The sequence below is a fragment of the Phascolarctos cinereus genome, unplaced genomic scaffold (genome assembly GCF_003287225.1).
Source record: "Phascolarctos cinereus isolate Bilbo 61053 unplaced genomic scaffold, phaCin_HiC Scaffold_3;HRSCAF=262, whole genome shotgun sequence".
Taxonomy (NCBI): Eukaryota; Metazoa; Chordata; class Mammalia; order Diprotodontia; family Phascolarctidae; genus Phascolarctos; species Phascolarctos cinereus.
The window spans coordinates 108655001-108679195 of record NW_027555736.1 but is presented as its reverse complement, the minus strand read 5'-3'; the positions used below and the strand labels follow the sequence as shown (position 1 = coordinate 108679195).

Sequence of the window (24195 nt, the reverse complement as noted above, 5' to 3'; positions counted from 1 at the left end):
CCTGAAAAATCCATGAACAAATTCAACCACCAAATAAGAAGCTCCATTTGTTTGTAATACTTTCATCAATGGAAAGCTTTATAGCAGCCAACCAAGTTATTTTTTTTTTTTGTAGATTCAAATTCAGTCTCTACCATTTGTTCGCATATTTGCTCATTTTTGTTCATATTTTTGCTCATGGAATTTCCACTGGCAGACAAGCATGCGCGCATTGTACATTGCGGGCGCAGATTAAAATGCTGTGCGACCTGCAAAGAAACAATGTGAAATGTACACCTAAAGCCGCTGCGCTTCGCATGCGCGGGGGGAATTGGCAGCATCTCCTTGAGAAATTACTGTGAAAAGGGGAGGAAAATTTGATTTAAAACCAGCTCTAGAACTAAATTGGATTTTGGACTAGAAAGCCTTCGGCAGACCAATCCTTCCAGCCATCTGATGCGCAACAAAAGGTTTCTCATAAAACAAAGAAAATGTCAATTCAGTTGTGAATTCATATTGATACCTGGAACTCTCCTGCTAGACCACCTCTAAAGGCCCAGGGTTCTTGGTCTCCAATTAAGAACTGTGCTGAAGATTGACTACGACACCCTGTTGAAATCAGATCCAAGCGGAGAACGTTACGAGAAAGGGGATTTCCTGAGCGTCTCAAACGTCCAACAAATACATTCTTTGTGGAAAACCTCTCTAACAATAATAATCCAGGATATCAAGGTCAGGGCTGTGATAATACTTAAAAAAACCCACAACTTTCAAGGTGCCCAATATTGATGCCCACTCCCTCAAATATACAATAACTGCATCAAGAATAAATTTTGAAGTAGTCAGATTCTATTCCTTCCACATACATGGGAAGAAAAACAAACTGTCGGAGTTTGTCAGGCTAAAGCTTATATTCTCTAAGTACAGCTGTAACAAATCATGTCATCCATCCTGTATTGAAGTTGTAAAACTACAAAAAGGAGTGACCTGCTACCACAAATTTTACCAGATGGATGGAGAGAGAAATTCTATTATCACAGCCCCAAGAAGGAATTGTACCTGTCTGAAGTCACATTTTATATTTTCAGAGAGAGGGCAAGGGAAGGGGTAAGGGAAAGAAGGGGGTTAATCTTGTCAGAAAACTAAGGTCAGCAGAAAAAATAAAAGGAATGACTCAATTTTAACACAGCCCAAAAAAGTGAAGACATAAGATGCCTCAATTCTCAGGGAAGACAGACCAAAATTCAAACTTGGATAATTTGCCACATCCTGAGATTTAATTCATATGGGGCTTTTATATCTTAAAAATGCCCCTTGCTCAAAAAAAAATTTTTTTTAAATCAAAAAATTTTAAAAAGTGCAACAGCACCTCATTTCTCAGGTTAACTACTACAGCATTTGACATTGAGCATTTAAAGCTGTTACTTAATCCATTTTATAGGCCGTGAGGTTAACCATGTGACAATTTAAAAGGGAAAAAGACAGTTAAGTTTAAGGCCTGAACTAGAAACAATTGCCTAGTCTTCTGACAAGATGAGCAGCGCAAAAGTTCTTTTCCTTTTGAAGACAGCATTCTACCTCCTGTTTAAGTTAACAATCTCATAAGAATAAAATATAGTGTGCTAGTCAGACAGTCCCAAAGCAAACCAAGTTTTGACAATAAAAGCCCATCAAAAGTTCAGGTTTATAGGTTGTATTTTGTTTTTTTTTGGTGTGAGGTATTTTGGGGGTTGGGGTTGGGGGTTGGGGTATATCCCCCCCTAAACATAGGACAAAGTTCATAAGACAAATCTGGAAAAATGGAAAAGGGTTGAAATTCAGGCTTTGACCAGAACCTGCCCCAGTCCATAACAACATAATTTACACTCATCTCAAAAAGCTGTCCCTCTCACTTTGTACAGATCAGCCAATAACTTGGATGATTTTTCTTCACTACCCCCTACTTTGAGACCACAACATAACTAGCACTTCAACTATGACAATAAAAAGCTGCATGAATGAAGAGCTGTGTAAATAAAAACCATTGTTAATGCCTTAGTCGCTGCGCAAATGTGACTTCAGTTCATGCCTACTGCATAGTAATCTACCCGAACTACCTCGTAGTCAAAACCTTTCAATTTAAACTAATTAATCATGACGCGTGATGAACATCTGCCGCTGTCCATCCAAGAGCAGTAGAAACTTGTGCTGAGGATTCTCCCATCTGTACACAATGGGGAAGAAGATAATAGAAGTCATTAGTAATCAAAAGTACCAGATAACCACATTCTTTTAAGGGACTGAATGCCAGCTGGACTGGAAAGAAAAGAGAAGAAATAAGGGCTCCAATCTATATCCCCATGCTCTGATAAATACTGCTCAGTATGTATCTATTCTATATATACTAAATGCAATCTAAATCTTATATTGTTATGGAAACTCAGTAATTAGCTTTGAACATGACTCCTAACATAAGCTCTGGGTAAGGCACACTACTGGAAAAAAAACTAACTAAAGCATCTTTGTTATTGGGGAGTTGACAATAATTATCTCCTTATTTCTTGGCCAACTTATTTATACCCAGAGCTAAATATTATTCAACCCCACTGCTTAAGTAGAAACATAGACACACAATATTGCATATTTCAAGGAGTCAAGAAGCTAAAATTTTAAATAATCCTTGCATTAAAGTTTCATTACAAACATATGAAATGAATACTTTCAAGTTCAGTATCCAAACATGAGATTTATTTGTCCTAGGTGCATACTGCTTACAAGGGTTTTTCCCCCCAGTGGGAGAGATGGGAAAAAATGCTTGATGAAAAATAAAAATTAAAAAACAAGACAAAAAACTCCTTAAATTTAACAGTCCTTGTGGTGTCCAGAGAAACTAAAAGTTTAAATTCCAACAAGCATTTATCTTCCCTTGGCAGTAACCTGGAAGGAAAGTGATCTATATATCACTTAAATAAGAAGTGAAGCTCTGAGGTCCTTTCCCCTAGAAGGACAACACTGCACTATTTTAAAGAATAAGGCCTAAATTTCTTCCCCAAACTGTATTTCCACACATTAATCCAAAAAGGATTTTTATGACGTGATTAAGGATTGGAAATACTAACTTTTGGCACTAATAACTTCCTTAAGAATTTTTCTTAAAAATTTTAAAAAAGAATTCTTTAAGGGCTAATCAGTATTTAGGCAGAAAATCAAAAATACTTTCACTACTCTTTCCTAATATTATTGACATCAGTGTTTTAGACATCTCTGTAACCCATTGAGATATCTGCGACAGCTATGAAAACTATGACATAAATCAGTTAGCCTTGCTGCCTGCTGTGTGTCATAAGCAAGTATACAACATATTCCTTAGAACTGGATTAAAACCTGGAAAAATAAAGTCATGTCCCTGGAGTAATCTGGGCCATGCTGGTGCTTTCTACCAAGTTGGAGGTTTCCAAAAATTTAATTTAAAAAAATGAAAGAAAGAAAAAAAAAAGACGCACACAAGTCTTGAGCGTCATTTTAATGCAGTGAACATTAACATCTCAGGGCACTATCATTTCCACCCCTTGTTAAAGCCAACTACTTAGTGCAGGGAGGAAGAAAATCTGATATAATGCACCAGAATAGCCTTGTCCTCAAACTCGCATGCGCACAGGGCTGGGAGGATCAGCTTCCTCTTGGCCAGGCCCTTCGGTCATTTCAGCAATGGTTCTGTCAAAACATAGCAATTATGTTATCAAGACACAGCAAGCAGCAGAGAGCTGATGGAGAGTCACATTTCATAGTGTCTCAATCCCCAATCAGCAGAACGCTGTTGAGAGGTGCACAGAATTCCGTCCAGGATGCATTCAGTCAGAACAAGTCAGTACTCTCTAATATATTAAAAAGATATTTATGCTGAATTAGCCCAAGGGGAAAAATGAAATCAGCTTATTGCGATTAATCATAATGACTTACAATTGAAGTCTGTAATTGTGCCTATATTTAGAATACACATAGGCAAAGAATTTGAAGAAAACAAAATAGACATCCAATTCTTTAGAGGGTTTCCCCTGTAGACTAATCATGTTTCTTCAAACACATAGTATACTCTGGAAGAAGATTGTTCCTGGTGCACCTACCTAACCATTGCACAAAAGACTTCACCATAGACATTATACTCTTGATATCCCAAACATAGGAGTACATGTCATAAAGGATTGTCCTGTTGGCACAATTGGAGAGCCGTGTGAACATCCCCATCACCAGTGCGCACATCTCTTCAAACTTGGCTGCTCTAGACCGCCATTCTTCAATCTATTGAGAAAAATTCAAACTATTCTGAATATAACTCTTTAAATTCAGAAACTAAAAGTTAACACATGAAATACTATTAATACTAGCAGGAATTGAAATTGTTCGATCGTAGTTAACAGATTTTTAACAAGCAATAAAAACAGAGCCCAGTGACAAACATTGTTACAAAACATCTTCAAGTTCCCTTCACTCCGAAGTAGCCAGGAGATTAAGTATAACAGAAAGGTCAGTCTGCATACTTCTCAAAAGTAGTTTTGGGGCATTCTCCATATTAGAAGCATGATGGAGCAGTTTTGTGCTAGCAAGAATTTAAAGTAAACAAACATGACATATTCACCTTTTCAGAGTCTTTTCCTTTGCAATTAACACTGACAACACTGCTGTTTGCTCGAAGCCACTGGAATTCTCTTAACATCTGTGCCCCTTTGGGACCATGCTCATATGGAAGATAGAAAAGATCAGCAAGTAACTGTAAATCCTCCAAAGTCACTGGTTCTGCTGTATACAAAGGTTTCTCATTTGGACCTGGTACAAACTGCTCCTTGCTTGTCTGCTCATCAGTCTGCATTGGGGCAATGTCACTGATGCAATCTTCCTGCATTGACATCTCTGGGGACTTTGATTCAGCTATAATTTCTTTATCAGTATCCATTGGTTTCAACTCTTCTGACATTTTAGCTTCAACAATTTCTGTCAGTATCTGATTATCATTCTTGTCTGTCTCCTCTTGCTTCTCTACCACCATATCCATGGGTTCCTCATCAAGCTGTTTCTTTTCTTCTTCCTTGACAAGGGGCGGAGGCTCACTGCTCAGAGTTGTTCCCTGGCTCATGATGGGCTCCTGGTAAACAGTTGTCACTACAGTGGTGGCACTCAGAGAAGGTGCTGCCACCAGAGGGGCCCCATCAACTACACTTGCTTTTGCTCCACTGTGTGCCACTTGTCTACCTGAAAAATCAGACAATAATATAACCTGTAAAAACCAACAGGAAATTGGGAATCCCCTTTTAACTCAACAAGTACAGATTTAGAGAAATCTATTTTCTCATCTTTGTATCTGCAATGAGGGAATCCAGCAATAATACATCTAAAACACTTCCATTTCTCTTCTACCTTGTTCTCCAATTGAACACTTCCAAGATCTCTAAAAGACTAGCCTCCTCATGAGTCTTAATATTTCACTGTATAAAATTTTAAAATTTGAAGAATTCTGTCCAAATGAATCTTTGGTTCTTTTCTTAAATGACAGTATGTGACAGCTCTTTAAAAGATTCATTTTCACTGGCAGTAGACTTCAAAATCAAACTGGACCACTCATTGATTTTAATCATGTTTTAGTTCAAAGATTTTTTTTTTTGCTTCTTTCATGGACGAGTTTTATTTTCAGGTTCTCATGCACTTATAATTAGCACCCCAGGGAGTGTCAGGGAAAAACAACCACTATGATCTTACACCCAGACTCACACCTCCTAATTCCAAATTTTCACTTAACTTCAATTACCTAATGATCAGCCTTTGCCCTGCAAGTAAAATGCTGACCACTGTAAGGGCAGCTAGGTGGCGCGGTGGATAGAGCACTGGCCCTAGAGTCAGAAGGCCCGAGTTCAAATCCAGCTTCAGACATATAACACTTACTGGCTATGTGACTCTGGGCAAGTCATTTAACCCCCAATTGCATTGAGGAAAAAAAAAAAGCTAACTATTGCCATTAAAAATTATTTGCTATATCAGACTGTGCATTGTCTTGGGGAGGGTAGGGGGGAGGAAGGGGGAGAAAAATTTTAAACTCAAAAGCATATGGAAGTGAATGTTGATAAATCAAAACAAACTTATAATAAAATTTAAAAAATTTAAAAAAAGAAAAAAAATTATTTGACTATTTTTGATTCAACCACCTTACCCATAACTTTTCTCTCCCTCCCCCACCTTGACAAACAGCCACCTCACTTACTGCTATATTGATGAGGTACACCAAACTCCTGCAGCCATTCTGTTAAAGCCAACTTTAAGGCCATCTGAGGACTATATAACACATCAGTTTCAATATCTTCATCACTACCTTCATTTTCTAATTTAATCTGAATAGATACTGTACTGTCTTCACTGTCAGCTGCAACAAAAATAAAATGACAGAAGTATTTTTATTGTAAAAAAAATCAATTTCTACATTAAAAGCTCATAAGCAGACTAGGAAATTAGACAGAAAAGCCAGATAGATAGTACAAAGATACTGTTATTACATATATTTCCAACGTTATTTGTAGGCATAATTTTTTTAAAAAAAGACTTCTTCAATATCTCCTATGCAAATAGCATGTTATATGATTAAATACTGGAAGTCTTGTAATCTCTAAAACACGTATTTAAAAAAACATTTATTAAGCCCCCATTTATACAAGGTTCTCTGCTAGGTGCTATAGAGGATACATAGTCCCTACCCATAAGGAACTCACTATCCAGTAAGGTATAAAACATGGAGAGAAGTTACAACAAAAAGCTGAAAAAGCTAAGTGACATTAAGAGTTTTATCAACAAAGGGAACATAAGCACAGGTGTTATTTCTTGCTGGTGAGAATAGGAAAGGTGGCTTGGTGGAAAAGGTGACACTTGATAGTAGCAGGTAGCTTGGTAGCCATATGGCTAAAGTAGTGTGCCTGGAGTTAGACCTGAGTTCAAACACAACTTCAGATGGTACTAGCTGTGTGACCCCAAGCAACCTCTGTTTGCCTTAGTTTCCTCAACTATAAAATGGAGATAACAACAGAACCTACAATTGAGGGTTGTTACAAGGATTGTGTAAGGTAACATTCATAAACCGCTTAGCACAGGGCTTGGCACACAGGTGCTTTATAAATGCTTATTCCATTCCCCTAGCAGGATGGTATGAAACACTATGGGTCCAAATAATAGCATAAATAAAAATACTGAAGAGAGGGAAAAAATAGCCTGTTTGTCTAACTAGTCTAATAGGAGCACAAGGTACATAGGTGAGTAATGTAGACAAGACTAGAAAGGTCAGCTCAAATCATGGAATGCTAGCCTAAGCAGTTTGGATAACAAATGGGGAACAAATGTTTCTAAGCAGGGATTGACACCATAGCTCTGCTTTAGGAGTCTGGTAAAACAGACTGATGGAGTGAAAGATACCAATTAGAAAGCTACAGGAATAGTCTAGAGAAGACAGAATCAGTGATTTAAGCAGGGTAATGAGTGTGGAAAGAAAGGGGTGAACATGGTGACTTGTCTGAACTCTGGAGAGCATTAAGGATTATGTCTCTGCTACGTCATGAAGCTATGAGACTGATCCAGAAAAACTGAATATATTCCTACTTCATGAAAGACCTGGGGCTTGAATAATTTGGACCCAGTAAAAATCATAGTGGCTATGAAGATAAATTTGGGTTTGAAATTTCTGGCATAGAAGTGGAAAAGCTAACGTGTCCACATTATGCGTCAAATGAGAACACTGTGCATAGTGCACAGAACATAATAGGAACTTAATAAATGCTTATTTCTTCTTTCCTCCTTCCACAGGAGATTGCAAATTACATTGCTTATGAGAAACAATGAGTACCAATAGTCTTTAAAAAACACAACAACAAAACCCCAAAGGACTCTGATGATCCCAGTTAGTGCCTGAATGTGTGAACAACTACAAGACCATTCGTACTTTTAAGAGCTTTTTCTATTGTTTCCCTTTCAGTATAACTATATCTCCCCCTGAATAAAAATCACAGGATTTATTTCCAATTTAAAAAAAAAGAAAAAGAAAAGGAGACGAGCAGATGAGAGTGATTTCAGAGGTAGAACTGGTAAGTGTTGGAAAACAAATTAGATGTGTAAGAGAAAAGAGTTATGGTTGATTTTTATGTCCAACTTGGCTTGAGTAGAACAATTATTGTTCCAATAACGAAGAGAAATAAGGAAGAAGTGCTAGGACAGAGGTGGGAATACTTTAGTTTCAGATATACACTTTGGGACAAAGCTTTTTGTTTTCTGTTTTTTAAAAATACAGCTTGAGACACAAGACCTTATTTTACAAACACAAGAGGCTTATTTTGGTTTCAATAAAACTTTCAATTTTTAGTCAAATGCAGAGCTGGCCCAAAATGAGGTTTAAAGACAAATATCTATACAAGGTAAGAGGAAAACCCAAGTCAGGAGGATTTGCCTACTTGGCTCAAATAAACAAGGTAAGTGTATATCAAATTACCCAAATGCCCTCAAAAGGTACCTAAGCTTTACCATCTCAGAAAAAGAAAGCAGATGTTATATTTATTTACTTAAGAATAGCCCCCAGCTTTCCTCCCACAAAATTTACTTACTCATTACTACATCTTTCCTCACTCCATTCATATTTGATTTGTACCAGGTCGCCAGAGTGTGAATGGCAACATAATTAGCTTCAAATTCACAGTTTGGATTAGTCAGGACTCCTTTTAGTCGTGGAATGAGCTCTGTTGATCGTCCTTTGTAAGGGCCAAGAAATAGTCTCTTCTGGTCATAATCATTAGCATGAATGTTATCCCAAATAACTGGAGCTCTTTTAATAATCTTGGAAACCTCTTCAATAGACTCTACTGGAATGTCTTTAGAAACAACTTTCGGACCTACAACCATAAGTAAGGCCTGTTAAGAGTATTTATTTGTACTTATTTAAATATATATAATAACAACATAAATTTAATCTACTACAATGACTTTTTAGATGGCTCATAAAACCAATTTAGTTCATTACAAGTTAAAATGAACTCAACTAGCCTAAACCCCACATTTCTGGAGGGAAAACGGAAAGTGGGAAGAATGCAACTCAGAAGAAACAGATAAATTATTAGAAAATTCAAAGAATCTATTTTTCAAAGAACTGTCGTGCTAAAGTCAATCAACACATTCTAATCCAATAAACACTTATTCCAATTCCAATTAATTACCTATATACACAGTGCTGTAAAAATAATTATGTTCAAAATGAGTAGGAGGTATTGGAAGAACCTCAAAGAATAGTAAATTAATGTGAAAGGTACTAATATCAACAACAGAACAGGGGTCCCAGGGGGCACAACAGAAAGGTAAGGAAGGGGGGGGATAAGGATGCCATGGATGGGTATGAGGAAATAGGGAGAAGTCTTTAGAGGTAGTCAGGTGGCTAATGAAACCAACTCAATCACAGGGATTCTTGTTGGGAGTCAATGGTTGTCATGCCTTTATTGCACTATTAGAAAAAATATGCCACATTTCAGAAAGTTTTTCCGCAGTAAAAGCAAAAAATCTTCTGATTAAAGATAACAAGAAAATTCAATTAACCAGATAACTGCCTTTCCTAATTTATCTCATGAAAATTTTTACTTTATATACTTTAAAAAGATAAAAGACTTACCTGTCCATAACACATCAATACCAGGTAACAGCTTTTCACCCACAGTCCTTAAATAAGGAGACTGAGAAACATTTGGATAGCAAAAGGTTCCACAGTATTCTGAGTAAAGAAAGTTCAAAAACAATGATTAGTAGGGGAAAAAGTTTTTTAAAAGTAAAAATCTTGTTTTGCAAGTACCTGTTTCATTTTTTAAAAATTCTGATGAGTATCACTTACATATTATATTGGACTAGTCCTTTAAAGTATTGAAATCTCGTAAGCCACTCATTTAAGGATCAATTAAATTCTAACAATTGTCCTCACACCATTCCAGAAGTCATCCTATTATCCTAAGAGTAATCACTAGAAACTGTATCGAGGCAAGTGACAACAATCAATCTTGGGTTTGAACTGCCAACATTTTTTAACTTCAGCCTCAGGGAAAGCAAAAATTAAATTTTATCTCAGAGACAACGCAGGTTTATATCCAACGAAGTTTAATGTTCCTAAATGTAATTCAAGTTTGTGTGTTTTAAGTGATTCTTAATACACTCTTATTAAAAGTATTGTGCCTTTGACCATCAACATAGATAAAATCCGTATCAGGTGGTTATGCTATAGGAAAGGTAATGAATTACTTTCAAAGAAATTAATCCAGTCCAAACTTTTTATAATTTAATCACTTCCTAAGAAAAAACAAAACTTATGGTTGAATTTGGGGGGACAACTGAAGTAGCCTTTTACTTACTGGAAAAATGGAAAAGGAAAAAAAAGGTTTCTCCTGAAGCTACAGTATTAGAAGTAGTGGGAGAAGTGGAGAGGGGGGAAAAGTACAGACATAAACGGGGTCAAAGAAGGGAATAAAAGGAAATGAAAAGTGGAGTTAAAAACTACCTAGTTTGATTTTTCCACTTCAATGTTACATACACCTTTTAAAATTCTAAACATAATAACCAAAAAAGAACATTATACTCTAGAATTGCATATGAACACCCCCTCTACCCTCTCAATCATCCCTTCAAATATTATGTCAGTGTTTTTAAAATGATAAAGTCCCTAGCTAACTTGGCTATTGGTTACAGTAATGTAATTTCCCCTATCTTGAAGAATTTTTTTTTCAAAGACTTGATACTATCTTTGGAAAGCAATATTTTTCCCTACCCGCCAAGTGTATATATTTACACACTCATTCCCTTGAGGGCGACAAACTACAAAGGGGTAATGATGCTTTTACCTGTGGGACAGAAAAGAAAGGTTTCTGGCTCTCCTAAATACTGATAAATTTCATTTGTTATAGAGACTTGGGCATGTGCAAAGGAACTGAACACTTCTTTGTCTGCTGCACACATGTTGTGATCAATATCATCAAAAAGCAAGGCAAAAGATCTGCAACCAAACTGGGAAACCTGGAAGAAAACATTAAGATTCTTAAGACTGCAAAGGCTAACATATTTTATGATATATATCAATCCTATTAAGATATCATTTCTTAGAACCTAAAGGAAAATTCAACTCTTTAACTTCTCATAGATTTATTCTATTATTTTTTTTAGTTGAAAATTTTATTGATTCTCTAATGATAATTAAATATTCTAATTCAATCAACCAGTTTTTAAAAAATCTATGATGTACAAATTAAGGTCATTGGATGTGAGGTCCTTCTTCTCCTATCTTCATTATCCCTCAACATCATCTCCTACTCTTTCCTCCTTTTCCCCAGTATCTGACAAAAAAAGTGACCCTTCTCCTTGCCAAAGCCAACCCTTCTACATATACATTTAATCCCATACCCTCTTCTTCAGCAGAATGAATCTTGAATCTCTCCATATATACTGGTTCCTTTCTCCAATGCCTTCAAACATGTCCAAATCTCCTTTTTCCTGAATAAACCTCACTCGAATCCCATCATTTCCCCCAATATTGTCCTCTCTCCCTCTTCTTGGCCAAAATCCTTGGAAAAAAACTCACTTTCCTCACTGCCTCCACTTCTCAACCCTTTGCCATCTGGCTCCCAAACTCATTATTGAGCTCAAACTGCCTTCTCCAAATCACTGGTAACCAATAATCTCTTAACTGTCATATCTGATGGCCTTTCCTAACTCTCATCCTTCTCAATTTCACAATTTAACAAACATACCTTTTACATATAAAATCAGCAGAAAAAGACCCCCTGAATTCACAAAGGCATAATACTCAAAAAGAATATTCAATTCAACATTAACTGGGGGGAAAGGGAAGAAAGCAACCCTGTAACATAATGAAGCCCTTGCCCAACTCATGACAGAACAGAAGAGGGCAGGGGGAAATTTGTCTACCTTTACCCCAAGCTTATTCACCTTACATGTTTCAACTCCACAGGAAAGACTGAGCAGCTTGGGAAAGAAAAGCTTCCAGGGAAGGGACTCCACAACCAGAGGTATTCTCAGGAAAGCTTAAGGCTGTTTCCTTTCCTTGCCTTCCCTCACCCAAAGTGCCCTGTCCAACTGATCCTCTTTCCAAATTGCTGATTGTACTGGGAAAGCAGTGTTAACCACAAACTTTCTGGCCTAAGAAATCATCCCTAGCCCTCTAGCTGAGCCTGATCCAGACACTTTGAAGTGCCCTACTCTTTACAATAGGGTGGCCCATCATACTTTCAATCCTGATCCTTCTGTTCAACCTCTTTATAAGTCAGGAAAGCAAACTTCTAAGTAAAGGTCCCTGGATATAGGATAACAACTGTCATCAGGAAAGCAAGATACTCCATCAGCTGCTAAGGCACCATTTCCCATCGTCCACCCCTTGCCTCACTTTAAGAGCAAACCCCTCTCTGAAAGGCAATCATGGGTAGGACTTACTTCATACAAAGAACATAATTAAGAGAATACTATTAACTTCGAGGAGAGGGAGAGGAAGGCTTCTGAGAAATGGCACAAGTTAAGCCTTCGAAGAAGATTCTTCGAGGCAAAGGTGAAAGAAAAATACACTAGGTATGGGGAACTTATATGAATGCACTGATACAGGAGATGGAATGTTGAATTCTAAAAACTAATAATTTAATTTGGTTAGAATATCAAATTGGTAAAGGGCAATAATATGAAATAAAGCTGGAAAGATTGGCAGGAGCCAACTGTAGGGGGCCTTATTTTATCCTGTAGGCTCAAACTTTTTGGTCTCAACATCCTTTATACTCTTAAAAATATTTGAAAGAGTTTTTGTTTATACAGGTTATATCTATCTTTACATTACTAAAAATTAAAACTCATAAAAATTTTAATTATTTGGTTATTCATTTAATGATAGGCCCCCTATAATGCAAATAACGAGTTCCACAACCCTTATCTAATTTCACCTGGGCTCTGACTGCAAAAGGCAATCCTTATACTCTTCCCTAATTTAGATTAACTTCTCACAGATGCTGTTCCAAACCTTTTAGTCTCTCCTTAAGCCTTGAATACCTTCCCACATTCCCTTCTCTCAGTTGAGGACCTTGCCTCATAATTAACTGAAAAAAATAGAAATTGATCTTCTTGAGTCTCAGAAACTTACTATGTGACCATGAATAAATCACTTAATTTTCTTCTGCCTCAGTTTCTTTATCTGTAATATGACTATAACAATAGCACCTACCTCCCAAGGTTGTTATAATGATAAAATGAGACATTTGTAAAATGCTTTGCAAAACTTAAAGTGCTACTTAAAGGCTAACCATTATTATTTAAGGGTAGCCAGATGGTACAGTGGATAGAGTGCTGACCTGGACTCAGGAAGGCCCAAGTTCAAATCCAGCTTCAGGCACTTACTAGCTGTGCACGTGTGGGACCCTGGGCAAGTTACTTAACCTTTCTCTGGCTCAATTTCCTCAATCATAAAATGAAGATGATAATAGCACCTACCTCCTAGGGTGATTGTGATCCTTAAATGAGATAATATTTGTAATACACTTAGCATGGTACCTAGCATATATTGGGTGCTTAATGCTTTGTTAACTTTTTCCTAAATTATAAGTAGATGGAAGAAAATCCTTACACAGATATGAAGTTGGAAAAAGGAGGAGCATTTTTATATACAAATAACACCTTAGTATTCTCATGAAAAGTTTTGACCTGACAGAACCCCAGGACCAAACTTTAAGAAAAGGTGCTGTACACAATGATGATTTAACCAATCTTCAAACTCTCCGTATCTACTGGCTCAGTCCTATTCTATAAACATGTCCAAATCCCCTCTACCCTTAAAAAAAAAAAACACCAAGAAGCCCCTTACTAGACTCTCCCATTCCCTCAATCTATTTATCAGCCAAATTTGTGTTAAAAAGAAAAAAAAGCTCTCACTGCCTTCACTTGTTTTCCTCATCCACTTCTCAATCCTTTGCAATTTGGATTCCAACCTCACTCAACTGAAACTGCTCTTTCCAAAGTTACCAATTATTTCTTAAATTCCAGATTCAATGGCTTCTTTTCTGTCTTTACCCTTCTTGCCTCTATGCCACAGGTGACACTGTTAAATCACCTCATCTTACATATTTTCTTCTGTTTTTTTAAGATTGCCCTGGGGCTGAGCTGTCCTCCTAACTAGTTAAGAAAAAAAAAAAAAGTCAAAACAAAACTGATCTAACCACTCCCAAACCATACTTTTCACATCCATCCACTCTAGACACCTTGCCATTTTCTCTGCCCTCCATGTACCATTCCCTTCCACTGGCTACATAAAGTATTTCCCCAGAATTACTTTGTATTTATTTTGTATGTACTTATTTGGGGACACATTTCCTCCACAGACAATAAGTTCCTTAAGGTCAGGTATTTTCATTTTTGTCTTTGTTTCCCTAATGCCTGGCACATAATAAATGCTGACTGATTTATCTTCACCTCTCTCTAACTTCTAGTCCTATATCACCAACTGCTGGACATTATGGAGATGTCAGACATTTTCATCTCAATGTCCCATGGTTCTCAAACCTAAAGCTCATTCCCCCCCAACTTTCACCTCTGCCCCAACCTATCAGATCTCCCAGCTTTCCTAATTCAGGGAAAGGAACCACTTTTCAGTCAGCCAGGTGAATCACTATGAAGTCAACCCTAACTTCCACTCATTTACCCCTCCCCATAGATAATTGATTGACATATATTCTTCATTCTACCTCTGCAATGTATCTCCCAGCTATTCTTTTTCTTCACTTATATAACCACCCCCATCACCTTTTACCCAGACAACTGTAAGAGCCTGTTTTTCCTACTTCCAGTTTCTCCCCTTCTCTAATTCATCTTCAATACAGTCTTAACATTCATATTAGTAAAAGACAAGTCTATGTCACTCCCTTACTTGAGAAGCTCCAGTGGCACCTTTTTTACTTCTACAATCAAATATAAACTCCTGTGTTTGACACTTACAGCTCTTCACAATATGGCTCCACTCTATCTTTCCCCAATGTACTTGAAGTTATTTCTTTTCAAACATTCTACTTTTCAGGCAAATTGGCCAACTCAATACCCGATAATCTATCATTCCATCCCTGAGTATTATTATCTTTACACAGACTTATTCATCCTGCTACTATACCTTCCCTCTTGGAAAATCCAGTCCCCCACATTCCCTTCAACACTTGGCTCAAATGCCACCTCCTATAAGAAGCCTTTTCAGTTTACAGTAGTTGTTAGAACACTGCCTCTACCCCCCCCCCACATTGGCCTTGAAATGACTTTGTATATATTGTACTTTGGTGTAAATCCATGCCTCACTCTCACCCCAACTCTCAAGTAAAATGTAAGCTACTTGAGGACAAGGATTGGTTCACGTTTATCTGCATATGTGTGTGTGCGCGCGTGTGTACATTTATATATACACACATAACATTGGCACACTGTAGGCACTTTAAAAATGCTGCTGGAATTGAACTCAAAAGTTTCTTGAGGTGAAATTTTCTCAAGTTCATTTTACAAATTATCTTCCTGTTAGCAGAAACATAAAAGGTGACTGCCCTAGAGACAACAGGAATTTCATTTCCTTTTAGTTGCTAGAAAGCAATTCATTAAACTTAATGTAACTATACCTATTCATCTTTAACCCAACCTCCTTTAATGAACAAAGAACTACCTGATCCAGTTTTCTTTTCAATGTGGACACTTCTTTAGGATTAGAAAAGGTTATGTCCAGTCCAGGTGAGATGGCATAGATGAATTCTATCTCATATTCTTGTGCAGCAGAAATGAGTGTCATAAGTTGTTCTTAAAAAAAAGAAAAGAAAAAAGAGCTAAATTTACAGATAATTTCATACCCTATATAGAAAACAGTACAAGGTAAAGAGTCAACCTTGCAACTGAAGCCTTCACATTTCTAGTAAATTTGGTGTAAAAAAGGGAGGAGAATCTTTATTAGTTGTGCTAAAAGTGAGTGCTATGTCAATTATCAAGACATACAAAAATACAAGCTAGGTACCATTTTATTTAGGGGTAGAGGGAAACAGTAAAAACAGTTGAATGATATTAATACTGACAATAGTATTAATTTACAAATGGCATAGAAATAGATTGCTTTTACTTGAAAAAATTACCCTTCCACTTTCACGCAATCAAACTAAAAACTATTTCCATATCCCATTTTTCAAAAATGCCAAGCTATAGCTATTTTGTAAATACAGATTATTTAATTGCGCATCTTTAAGTACCTGTAAGATACAAATGATAATTTTAATACAAAATCCTAAACAAAAAATCTATAATGCCTTGGGAAATAGGAAAGGATGTATGTATTCAAAATCAAGTAGTTTTTTAGTATTTTAAGCGCTGGTCTTGAGTGTCCCTTCATTAAGGAAAACAGTACCACATGCTACACAAAAGTCTTAAAATGTAAAGAACTCTTTAATATTCCCCATATAACTTTCCCATATTACTTTTCCAAATAATTCCACCAAAGGTTTTTTGTTTTGCACGTCTTAACATTTACTTTTTAGTAGTACCTCAAGATACTAATTCAAATAGTTTTATTTTTATAATTTTGATAATAAATTGCTTAACTACATCAAGTACACAATGGAAGCTGTAAAGAAGTAACAATTTTTAACTGGTTCTTCATAATTAAAGACAATTCCAGCATAATAACAAAACATTCTCAAGTCATTCCCCTTGGCTAGATTTCATCCTCTGGGCTATGTTGCACCAAATTCCAGTTAGGTGATTACGAAGATAATTTAAGTCAAAGAAAAAAGTGATAGGACCTTTATCTCTATTCATTCACTCAATACCCTATGAAAGAAGAGTTCATATTCTAATTTATGAGGTTAAAAAATGCTTTTAATCGCTTACTAAAGCTAACTGAGCCATCACCAGCAAGGCAATACAGCAGAGATGGATTTTGAGTTACCCTTATTTTTAGCACATTACAGTAGAAAGAACACTGATTTGGAGGCAGAGGGTAGCCCTGGTTTGAATTACAGTTTTGTTCACAGATTTGGGCAAGTCACATAACCTCCCTGGACCTCACTTTCCTTGTCTATAAAATGAGGGTAATGAATGAGTTGGCTTCTGATTGCTCTTTCAGTTTTAGATGTGTGATTCTACATCAGTTTCTCTTGAGTAGGTCATAATTTTCTCAATTAAACCTCTAATTCTAAATCACTCTAAGCTCTACGAGCTTAGTTTTGACTCTATGAGGTCAAAACCCTTCGGACTTGTTTCCTCATCTGTACAGGAATAAAACATTTGTTCTATCTACCTCAGAGGGCTGCCAAGGAGCACTATGTAAATCTTAAAGTGCTATATAAATATGAGGTAGTGACAAAATTCTCCTTTTTCATCAGCAGCACATATTTCAGACACTTGGAATGAACTAAAGCTAATTGATTCCCATGGAATTAAACCCATAAACTTGACTTCAGTTGTCTTACCAAACTAAACTAAGTGTTCACAGAAAAAGTAGAATAACATTGAGAAGTACTAATAAATCAATTACTGAAATCCTCATACAACTAAACAGATAAAAGATTAGACAAATACCCATCTCCCTCTGCCATATAAATGTATACATATGAATATGCATATGTATACACACAGAGGAAATTCAGACAACATTGTTTAAAAAGGAAAAAGATTACCAGCTTCTTCCACTGAGTACATCTCTCTCCAAAACATCCTGTGCTTGTAGTCATCTTTTGGTGCATATAAATATGTATTTAATTCCCATTTCTGTAGCCTTTAAGGGAAAAAGGGGAATAAAATGTTTAAAGAGTTGTTGGTATAAGTATAGATTGACATTACAATGAAACAAGTTAGAAAATTCCTATATTCTTGCCTTGGAGTCCCCCACATGCCTTCAAAAAGTACCAATATTCAAACAGAAGATAATCAAAACAAAATGTAAAAGAAAAGACTGTTAGAATAGCAAATTATCCACCAGGAGATCCATAGTGATTTTAACAATCCCACACAAAAGGAAAGTGTTATATTTACAAAGAATAGCACCTTTATTTTTCTCCTTTGAAAAACAATGATTTACCTTCTGAAGAGTTCTTTTCTCTGTTCCATAACCCAAGGTCTTCCATAAAATCCTAGATTGAAAGCAATATCCAAGTTATTTTTTCACATTTCAAAACTAAACTATATCACCTTCCTTTCAATTTTCGTACAGAAACCTTCAGTTCTAAATTAGGGATGGGGGGGTTTATTGGTGATGGTAGTACTGGAAAGTCATGCCCTGAGGTATCAAAAAATCACCCCAAAATCAGTCAAATCCCAGACTGGTACACTAAGGATGTTTGTACGGTTTTGACAATTTGGTGTGGGAGTAGAAATTGCCTAGTGGGCACTACTCTCCTTTCTAGCCCTCTGAGGTTCTATTAAGTTCAATTAAGTTTACTGGATAATCTAATGAAAACTAAACAAATAAAAGCTTACAGAGCTCATGCCAACACTTACAAAAAGTACAGAATAGTATTTACTTTTTTGTGAGATACTCAGGTTTGAGTGACTTGCCCAGGGTCACACAGCTAGTATCAAGTATCTGAGGCCTATTTTGAATTTTGGGTCCTTCTGACTCCGGGGTTGGTGCTCTATCCACCTATCCAGCTCTATGTAGCTGTCCCTAGAATCATATTTAAAGATAATCTTTTCAATTATTGCTGCACACACACATTAAATCACTTATATTCATGCTTGGTTTGAGTCTAGTGATTTTTACTGTTTTCTGATAGGAATGTGTGTAGTGGGGTGGATAGGGGCCAAGAACAGCTAAGGTAGAATGGAACAGAAATAACTTGGCTTTACTTGATATTATGATAATTTCTATTTTTTATTTTAAACTTCTTGAACTACTCCGAGCCTCAAACTGTCTACAACCAAAGAGGGGATTGGCAAAGCCAAATTCACAACAAATTAAGTAGTAGGAAGCAGGCCTGGATAGGAAATTCTCCAGCAATTTCCATTCTAGAGTAAATACTTTAAAGTTAAAAAATTCTCAAGAACCTGACTGGCCCAGAACAATTCCTCTAAAAAACAAAACAACAACATTCACCGTGGGGAAAAAACCCAACCCAACAACAAAAAACCACACCCATCCACCCAAAAAACAAAACATCTGACAGACAGTTGATCTAAACATATGTATTAACACAGTATTGGAGTTGGGCACTCCCCAACTCTAACTCTACTACAGCAAATTTTACTCATACTCTTTCATCTCTGAAAGAGACAGTAACTGCTACCCATAAGGGACATTATAACTGATAAATATCATTTTTTAACCTCTAAGGTTTTTTCCAGCTCTGGTCCTATGATCTTATGAAAATGCCTCTCTAAATGCTATTTTTTTCATTCTATGGCAATATGTTTCAACAGAAAATTTATTCATTTATTCAACTCTTTTTTTTTAACTTTTGCATTCACATTTATTTACTTGCTAATATGGTCCCAGGCAAACCCTGTGGGTGAAGTCTATTTTTAAAGCCATGTAATCTACATAAAGCTACCTAAAAACATAAATTTAATAAGTTCCAATTTTTATTAATGAAACAGACTTAAAAGAGCTAGTGAATCGTAATCAAGATAACTTCTAATCCTGTCAAGTTCCCCCATCTATCTCCTTACAGGTTACCCAGCTTTCATAACAGTCCTGGCATTAGGAAAAAGCAGGAAAAATTCTATCATTTAACATCTTTCTTGATAGTCTTTCCAAAACAAAAAGCAACAGACTTCTTTAGGTTTAGGCTCACTTTCTTAGGAATCCTAAAATAGAGTCTATAAAACCAATTAGAATCACGATTCTGGCTGACTGGAACCAGAGAGGCAAAAGTATTCTACTTCAAACTGAAGGCACAAGTGTTGTTACGCACCAGTAACATATCTTACAAGGATTTTTTAAGGGGGAGGCGGGGGCGCGGAAACCTGGACGCACTTTAAAGTTATACCGCCTGTTCTCGTTTGTTTTAGGAACGGAGCCAATCCTAAAGAACAAAGAATCAGTGCTGACTCAGGTGCACAATCACAAGGGAATATACAGAGAACTGGCCTCTAGGGGCAGTAAGGAGAACAACACGATACTGCTTTGGAAAAACAAAACAAACTGACCAAGAGCGCTTCCCCTTATTAGAATTTGCATTATCTGAGTATTGCCATGGTCTAGGACTTTTTCACTACCAGAGAGTATAAGAACATATATGTTCATGTGCACTATATGTAACTATTTTATGTACACACATATACATACACATACCCCCTCTGAGGTAAAGATATGCAGATTCTCCTACTGAAACTTTTCTGGCTGCATTTAACTGGATAGGTGCTAATAAAAATAATTAGCTAGTAAATCATATAATAGTTTTATTTTCATAAGCATTTGCGGCAGCCAGATGCAGTCTGCACCTTTGCAAAGGCCAAACAAAAAGTATCCTGCATGGTAACTAGTGACTATGATAAACAGACCATCTTTCTCTCCACCCCCTAAAGAAAGTATTTGCTTTCCACCCCAGTAGCACTACAAAAATTTAAAACTTGAACTACTTGAGTCAAAACTATTTCAGAGCAAACAATGAAGGCCAGCTATTCATCCTCACTTAGAAACAACGTTACAAAGTCCTATAGTAACAAGGAGATCCTTTCCCAAATAGAAAACATTTTTCACCTTTAGCTTTTAGCAGGAATAACATTATACGGTGTTTTCCTGATACACAAAAACACTTGTTACATAACGTAGAGTGATGAGTGCTAACAAGATAAGTATCTGTTAAACTCGAGGTAGCTAAAATGTTTCAAAGGCATATTGAGTGGGGGTGGGGAACTGAGAAAAGCAGCAAACTTGAACGCAAAAATACTGCTGGGGGGACAGGGAAGGGCAAGACCCCCAAATCGATTTAGATTATCCACAGATGTAACATTTTCTGGTCGGTTCTCCTACCCAGGAAAGTTTTACTTTTTTAAAATTACAGTAACCAACAAATATTTATTAAGCCTTACAAAGCCCAAAGCACTTACTCTCAAGGAGCTTATGGTACATTTCCAGCTAACCACTGGGCAACCTGCGTATGTTTTTCAGTCTGCTCTTAACTCACTAAAACTAGTTTCTGATAATAACTCTGCGTAACATTTATAAATGGCATTAAAGTCTGAAAAAGACTGTACGTTATATCGCTTGATCCTCCCAACTAGAACAAGACTAGGCCTTTCATCAACAGCACACGGAAAAAGGAACCAGGAAAGACTCTCAAGACGTTTTCTAAACCGGCAATATGGCCCTCAAAGGAATGTGGGGAAAAAGGCAACAGAGAAAAACAACAAAGCAGAGATTTAAAAAAAAAAAACAAACAAATAACAGGCGGTGCTGCAGCTGCTTCCCCTTCGGCCCAGATTACAAAAGCGTGGGGGTGGGGGCGTCAGAGCTGGTATTTGGGGGAGGGAAGGAGCAGCAAAAAAAAAGATCCAAAGAAACCGTAAGATTGCGCAGCAAGAGCTCCAGAATCTGAACCCGCCCTTTCCCTCTCCCGGCCTTCGCCAAAGGGCCAGCTAAGGTACTTGGAAATGTGCCCAAAACGGGTGCGGTCAGGCGGCTCAGCGTAGAAGAAAGCATCAATTCCACAGAGGCAAAAAAAGGGGATAAGGCTCCCCCAGCTACCCACCCCCGCCTTTTCCAAAGCCCAAATTCTCCGCAGGGTGGGGCCATGGACTACTCTGCCCTCCCCCCAACTCCCATCCTAGAAAGATTAATGGTTTCCCCCTTGATCCCAATCTCAGCAGGGGCCCTCACCTTCCACCACACCACAAAGGAACCTCCGCGCTCCGCCCGATGCCGCGGCTGAGGCCGCAGTGCCGCCTCCTGCCCCTGCCTGGCTCCCCTCCCCGGGGGATGGGGCTGCAGCCGGCTCCAGCGGGCCTCCGGCGGTGGCAGCCGCGGTAGCGGGGTGGGGGGTGAGCTCGCTCTCCCGCTCCTCCAGCGCCGCCTGGCTCTCTTTCTGCACCATCCTCCTGGCCCCGGCTGCCGCCACCCCCGCAGTCACTGCGGGCCCTTCCCGGCCTCCGTCCGTCCTCCCGGTCGGTCAATCGGCCCAGAGACTCGGATTGGACCTCGGGGCAGAGAGCGCGAGCGCCGCGCCCGCTAAGCCTTCCTTTCCCCTCCCCCTCTTCCTCCCTCGCCACCTCTCCACAGGGGCCCGAATGCCCGGATGGGAAGGCGGCGGTGACCGGCGCGAGCCCTTTGTCAGCCGCCGCCTGAGCCGGATCCGGGCAACCAGAGCCGAAATAGGGAGGCAGGTTAATTTTTTTGTTCCCCAAAAGTAGAAGGCTAAGTTCTTTCCCTTTTCTTCTCTCTCCCGGTCACCCGCCGCTTCTGCTGCTGCCGCCGCCCTTCTACTACCCTTCCTCCTTCCGCCGCTACTCCCCGGAGCCCCTAGATCACCTCTGCCGCTACCGCCCGCTTCCTGTTTATCCGCACTGCGCCTGCGCCGCAGACCGGCTCAGACCGGTCCTTTCTACCCTTCTCTCCCTCCCCGCCCCTGGGCCAAACCACTGAGCCCAGTTGGAGGGGGAGGAAAACATTTGAGAAACCGCGGGAATGAAGACTATAGAGGCAACACTAGATCATACCATTTTGGTTCCCCCCCATAGAACCAGGCGAAGACTCTGGGACGGACCATTACATCACTAGAAGAAGGGGAGAATAGGAGGAGAGGTGTTTACTTCCACAGTGCGCAAGCGCGGAAGCCCAGCTTCTGTTTCTTAAAGAGACCGGTGGGTTTTCTCTCCCTGTTCTGACCTACTTTTCTACTGCAGCAGTTTCTGGCTAAATTCCCCCCCCCGCCCCCCCCCCCCCCCCCCCCCCCCCCCCGACTCAGGCCTCTAGTTAACTTGGCCTCCATAATTTAACTTTCCAGCTTTATTTCACATTACTCCCCTTTACGTGCTCTCCTTCCAGCCAGAGTGGAAGGCTAGCTAGACTTCGCCTTGCAGTTTTCTATTTCTGTGTATGCACGTCATTGTTATTAACTATCCCCTGTTTACACTGGGTGTCCCCAAAGACCTGAAGCTACTCAAGTTTGCAGCTGCCCGAAGACTTTCGGGTCACTCTTTATAGCGCTTTAAAGTTAATAAAGCGCTTTCCTCATACCTAAGTGGGGCTTGTGTCCTCTCCATTTTGCAGGTATGAAAACACCCACAGTCGCTTTGGGAAGAATCAAGAGCCAGGCCTGGAACCATACAGTACAGTAGTCTTTCCAATATGCCAAGCTACCTGTGGAAATCTTTCTCTTTTTTCAAGACCCAGGTTAGGTGCTTACATCTTTCTCCCCGAGCTTCCCTGACTCCCCTAGCTGAAAGTGATCTCTAGCACAACCTGTCATTTCATAACTGCATGGAACTTTCTAGTGTAAATTCCTTCTGCTGATGCAGATCTGCATTTCCTTTGCCGATTATAAGCTTAAAAAGTCTCATGGGGGCACTGGGAAGTTAATCAACCTGGCCACTGTCACCAGCCTACTATATGTCAGAGGCACTTCAGACTTGAAACTCAAAGACCAACCCTATAGCCACTAGATTACCCTATCTCTCTGGACATGTCATATCCCACTTATAAAGCTGTAAGTTCCCTGAGGGGAAGGCTTGTCATTTTCCATCTTTGAAGCCTAGGACAAGGCCTAACCCAGAGAGGGCATTTAGAATGTTTGTTGAATTGAACTGATCCTCAGCTTAAATGAGAAGGGCCAGAACAGTTCAGCCTGATCTTCTAGTCCTGGTCCTGGATAGAGGGTGGGCATATTTCCTATCTGCTTCCATGTACCACTTCTGACCCACCTTCTGCGCCATCACTCAGCAGCCTCTCCTCCGCTGAGATTGATTCTATCCAATCAAATCTAGAATTTATTATCTATCAGTCCCTAGCTCATCCTCCCTCCTTTCTGGAGAAGTTCAATACCTCACAGCCTTCCTCTTTACTCCAATTTCTTCCCTTATACAATGGAACTTCAGTAGACATATATATGCTCCCTCAAACAGCTTGACTTCCTAATTTCTCAGTCTCATTGAGTCCCATGACCTACTCTCTTACTGCATCATAGCAAGGTCATCCCTTGAGCTCACCATCACCCACAGGTGTTTCACTTCCATGATCAAGGCTGAAAGTACAGA

General features: G+C 38.6%; 1 protein-coding gene across 4 annotated transcripts in view; it reads right to left on the bottom strand.

Moving 5' to 3' along the window:
- Positions 1-22465, bottom strand: part of OGA (O-GlcNAcase) — a 29867-nt gene extending 7402 nt beyond the window's left edge. For 3 of the 4 annotated variants that reach the window (XR_013485278.1, XR_013485279.1, XM_020967113.2), the window contains exons 1-11: positions 21824-22465; positions 18086-18137; positions 17685-17782; positions 15689-15819; positions 10848-11019; positions 9635-9733; positions 8583-8867; positions 6209-6367; positions 4595-5205; positions 4083-4257; positions 503-588 (exon numbers count right to left, since the gene is read on the bottom strand). Coding sequence is in view for 2 of the 4 variants with exons in the window: in XM_020967113.2 (XP_020822772.1) it covers positions 503-588; positions 4083-4257; positions 4595-5205; positions 6209-6367; positions 8583-8867; positions 9635-9733; positions 10848-11019; positions 15689-15819; positions 17685-17782; positions 18086-18137; positions 21824-22037 (2082 nt within the window). In the remaining 2 variants the exon portion in view is untranslated. The remainder of the gene's footprint in view (positions 1-502; positions 589-4082; positions 4258-4594; positions 5206-6208; positions 6368-8582; positions 8868-9634; positions 9734-10847; positions 11020-15688; positions 15820-17684; positions 17783-18085; positions 18138-21823) is intronic. The other variant, XM_020967118.2, reaches the window with a different exon arrangement.
- Positions 22466-24195: the final 1730 nt, after the last annotated feature.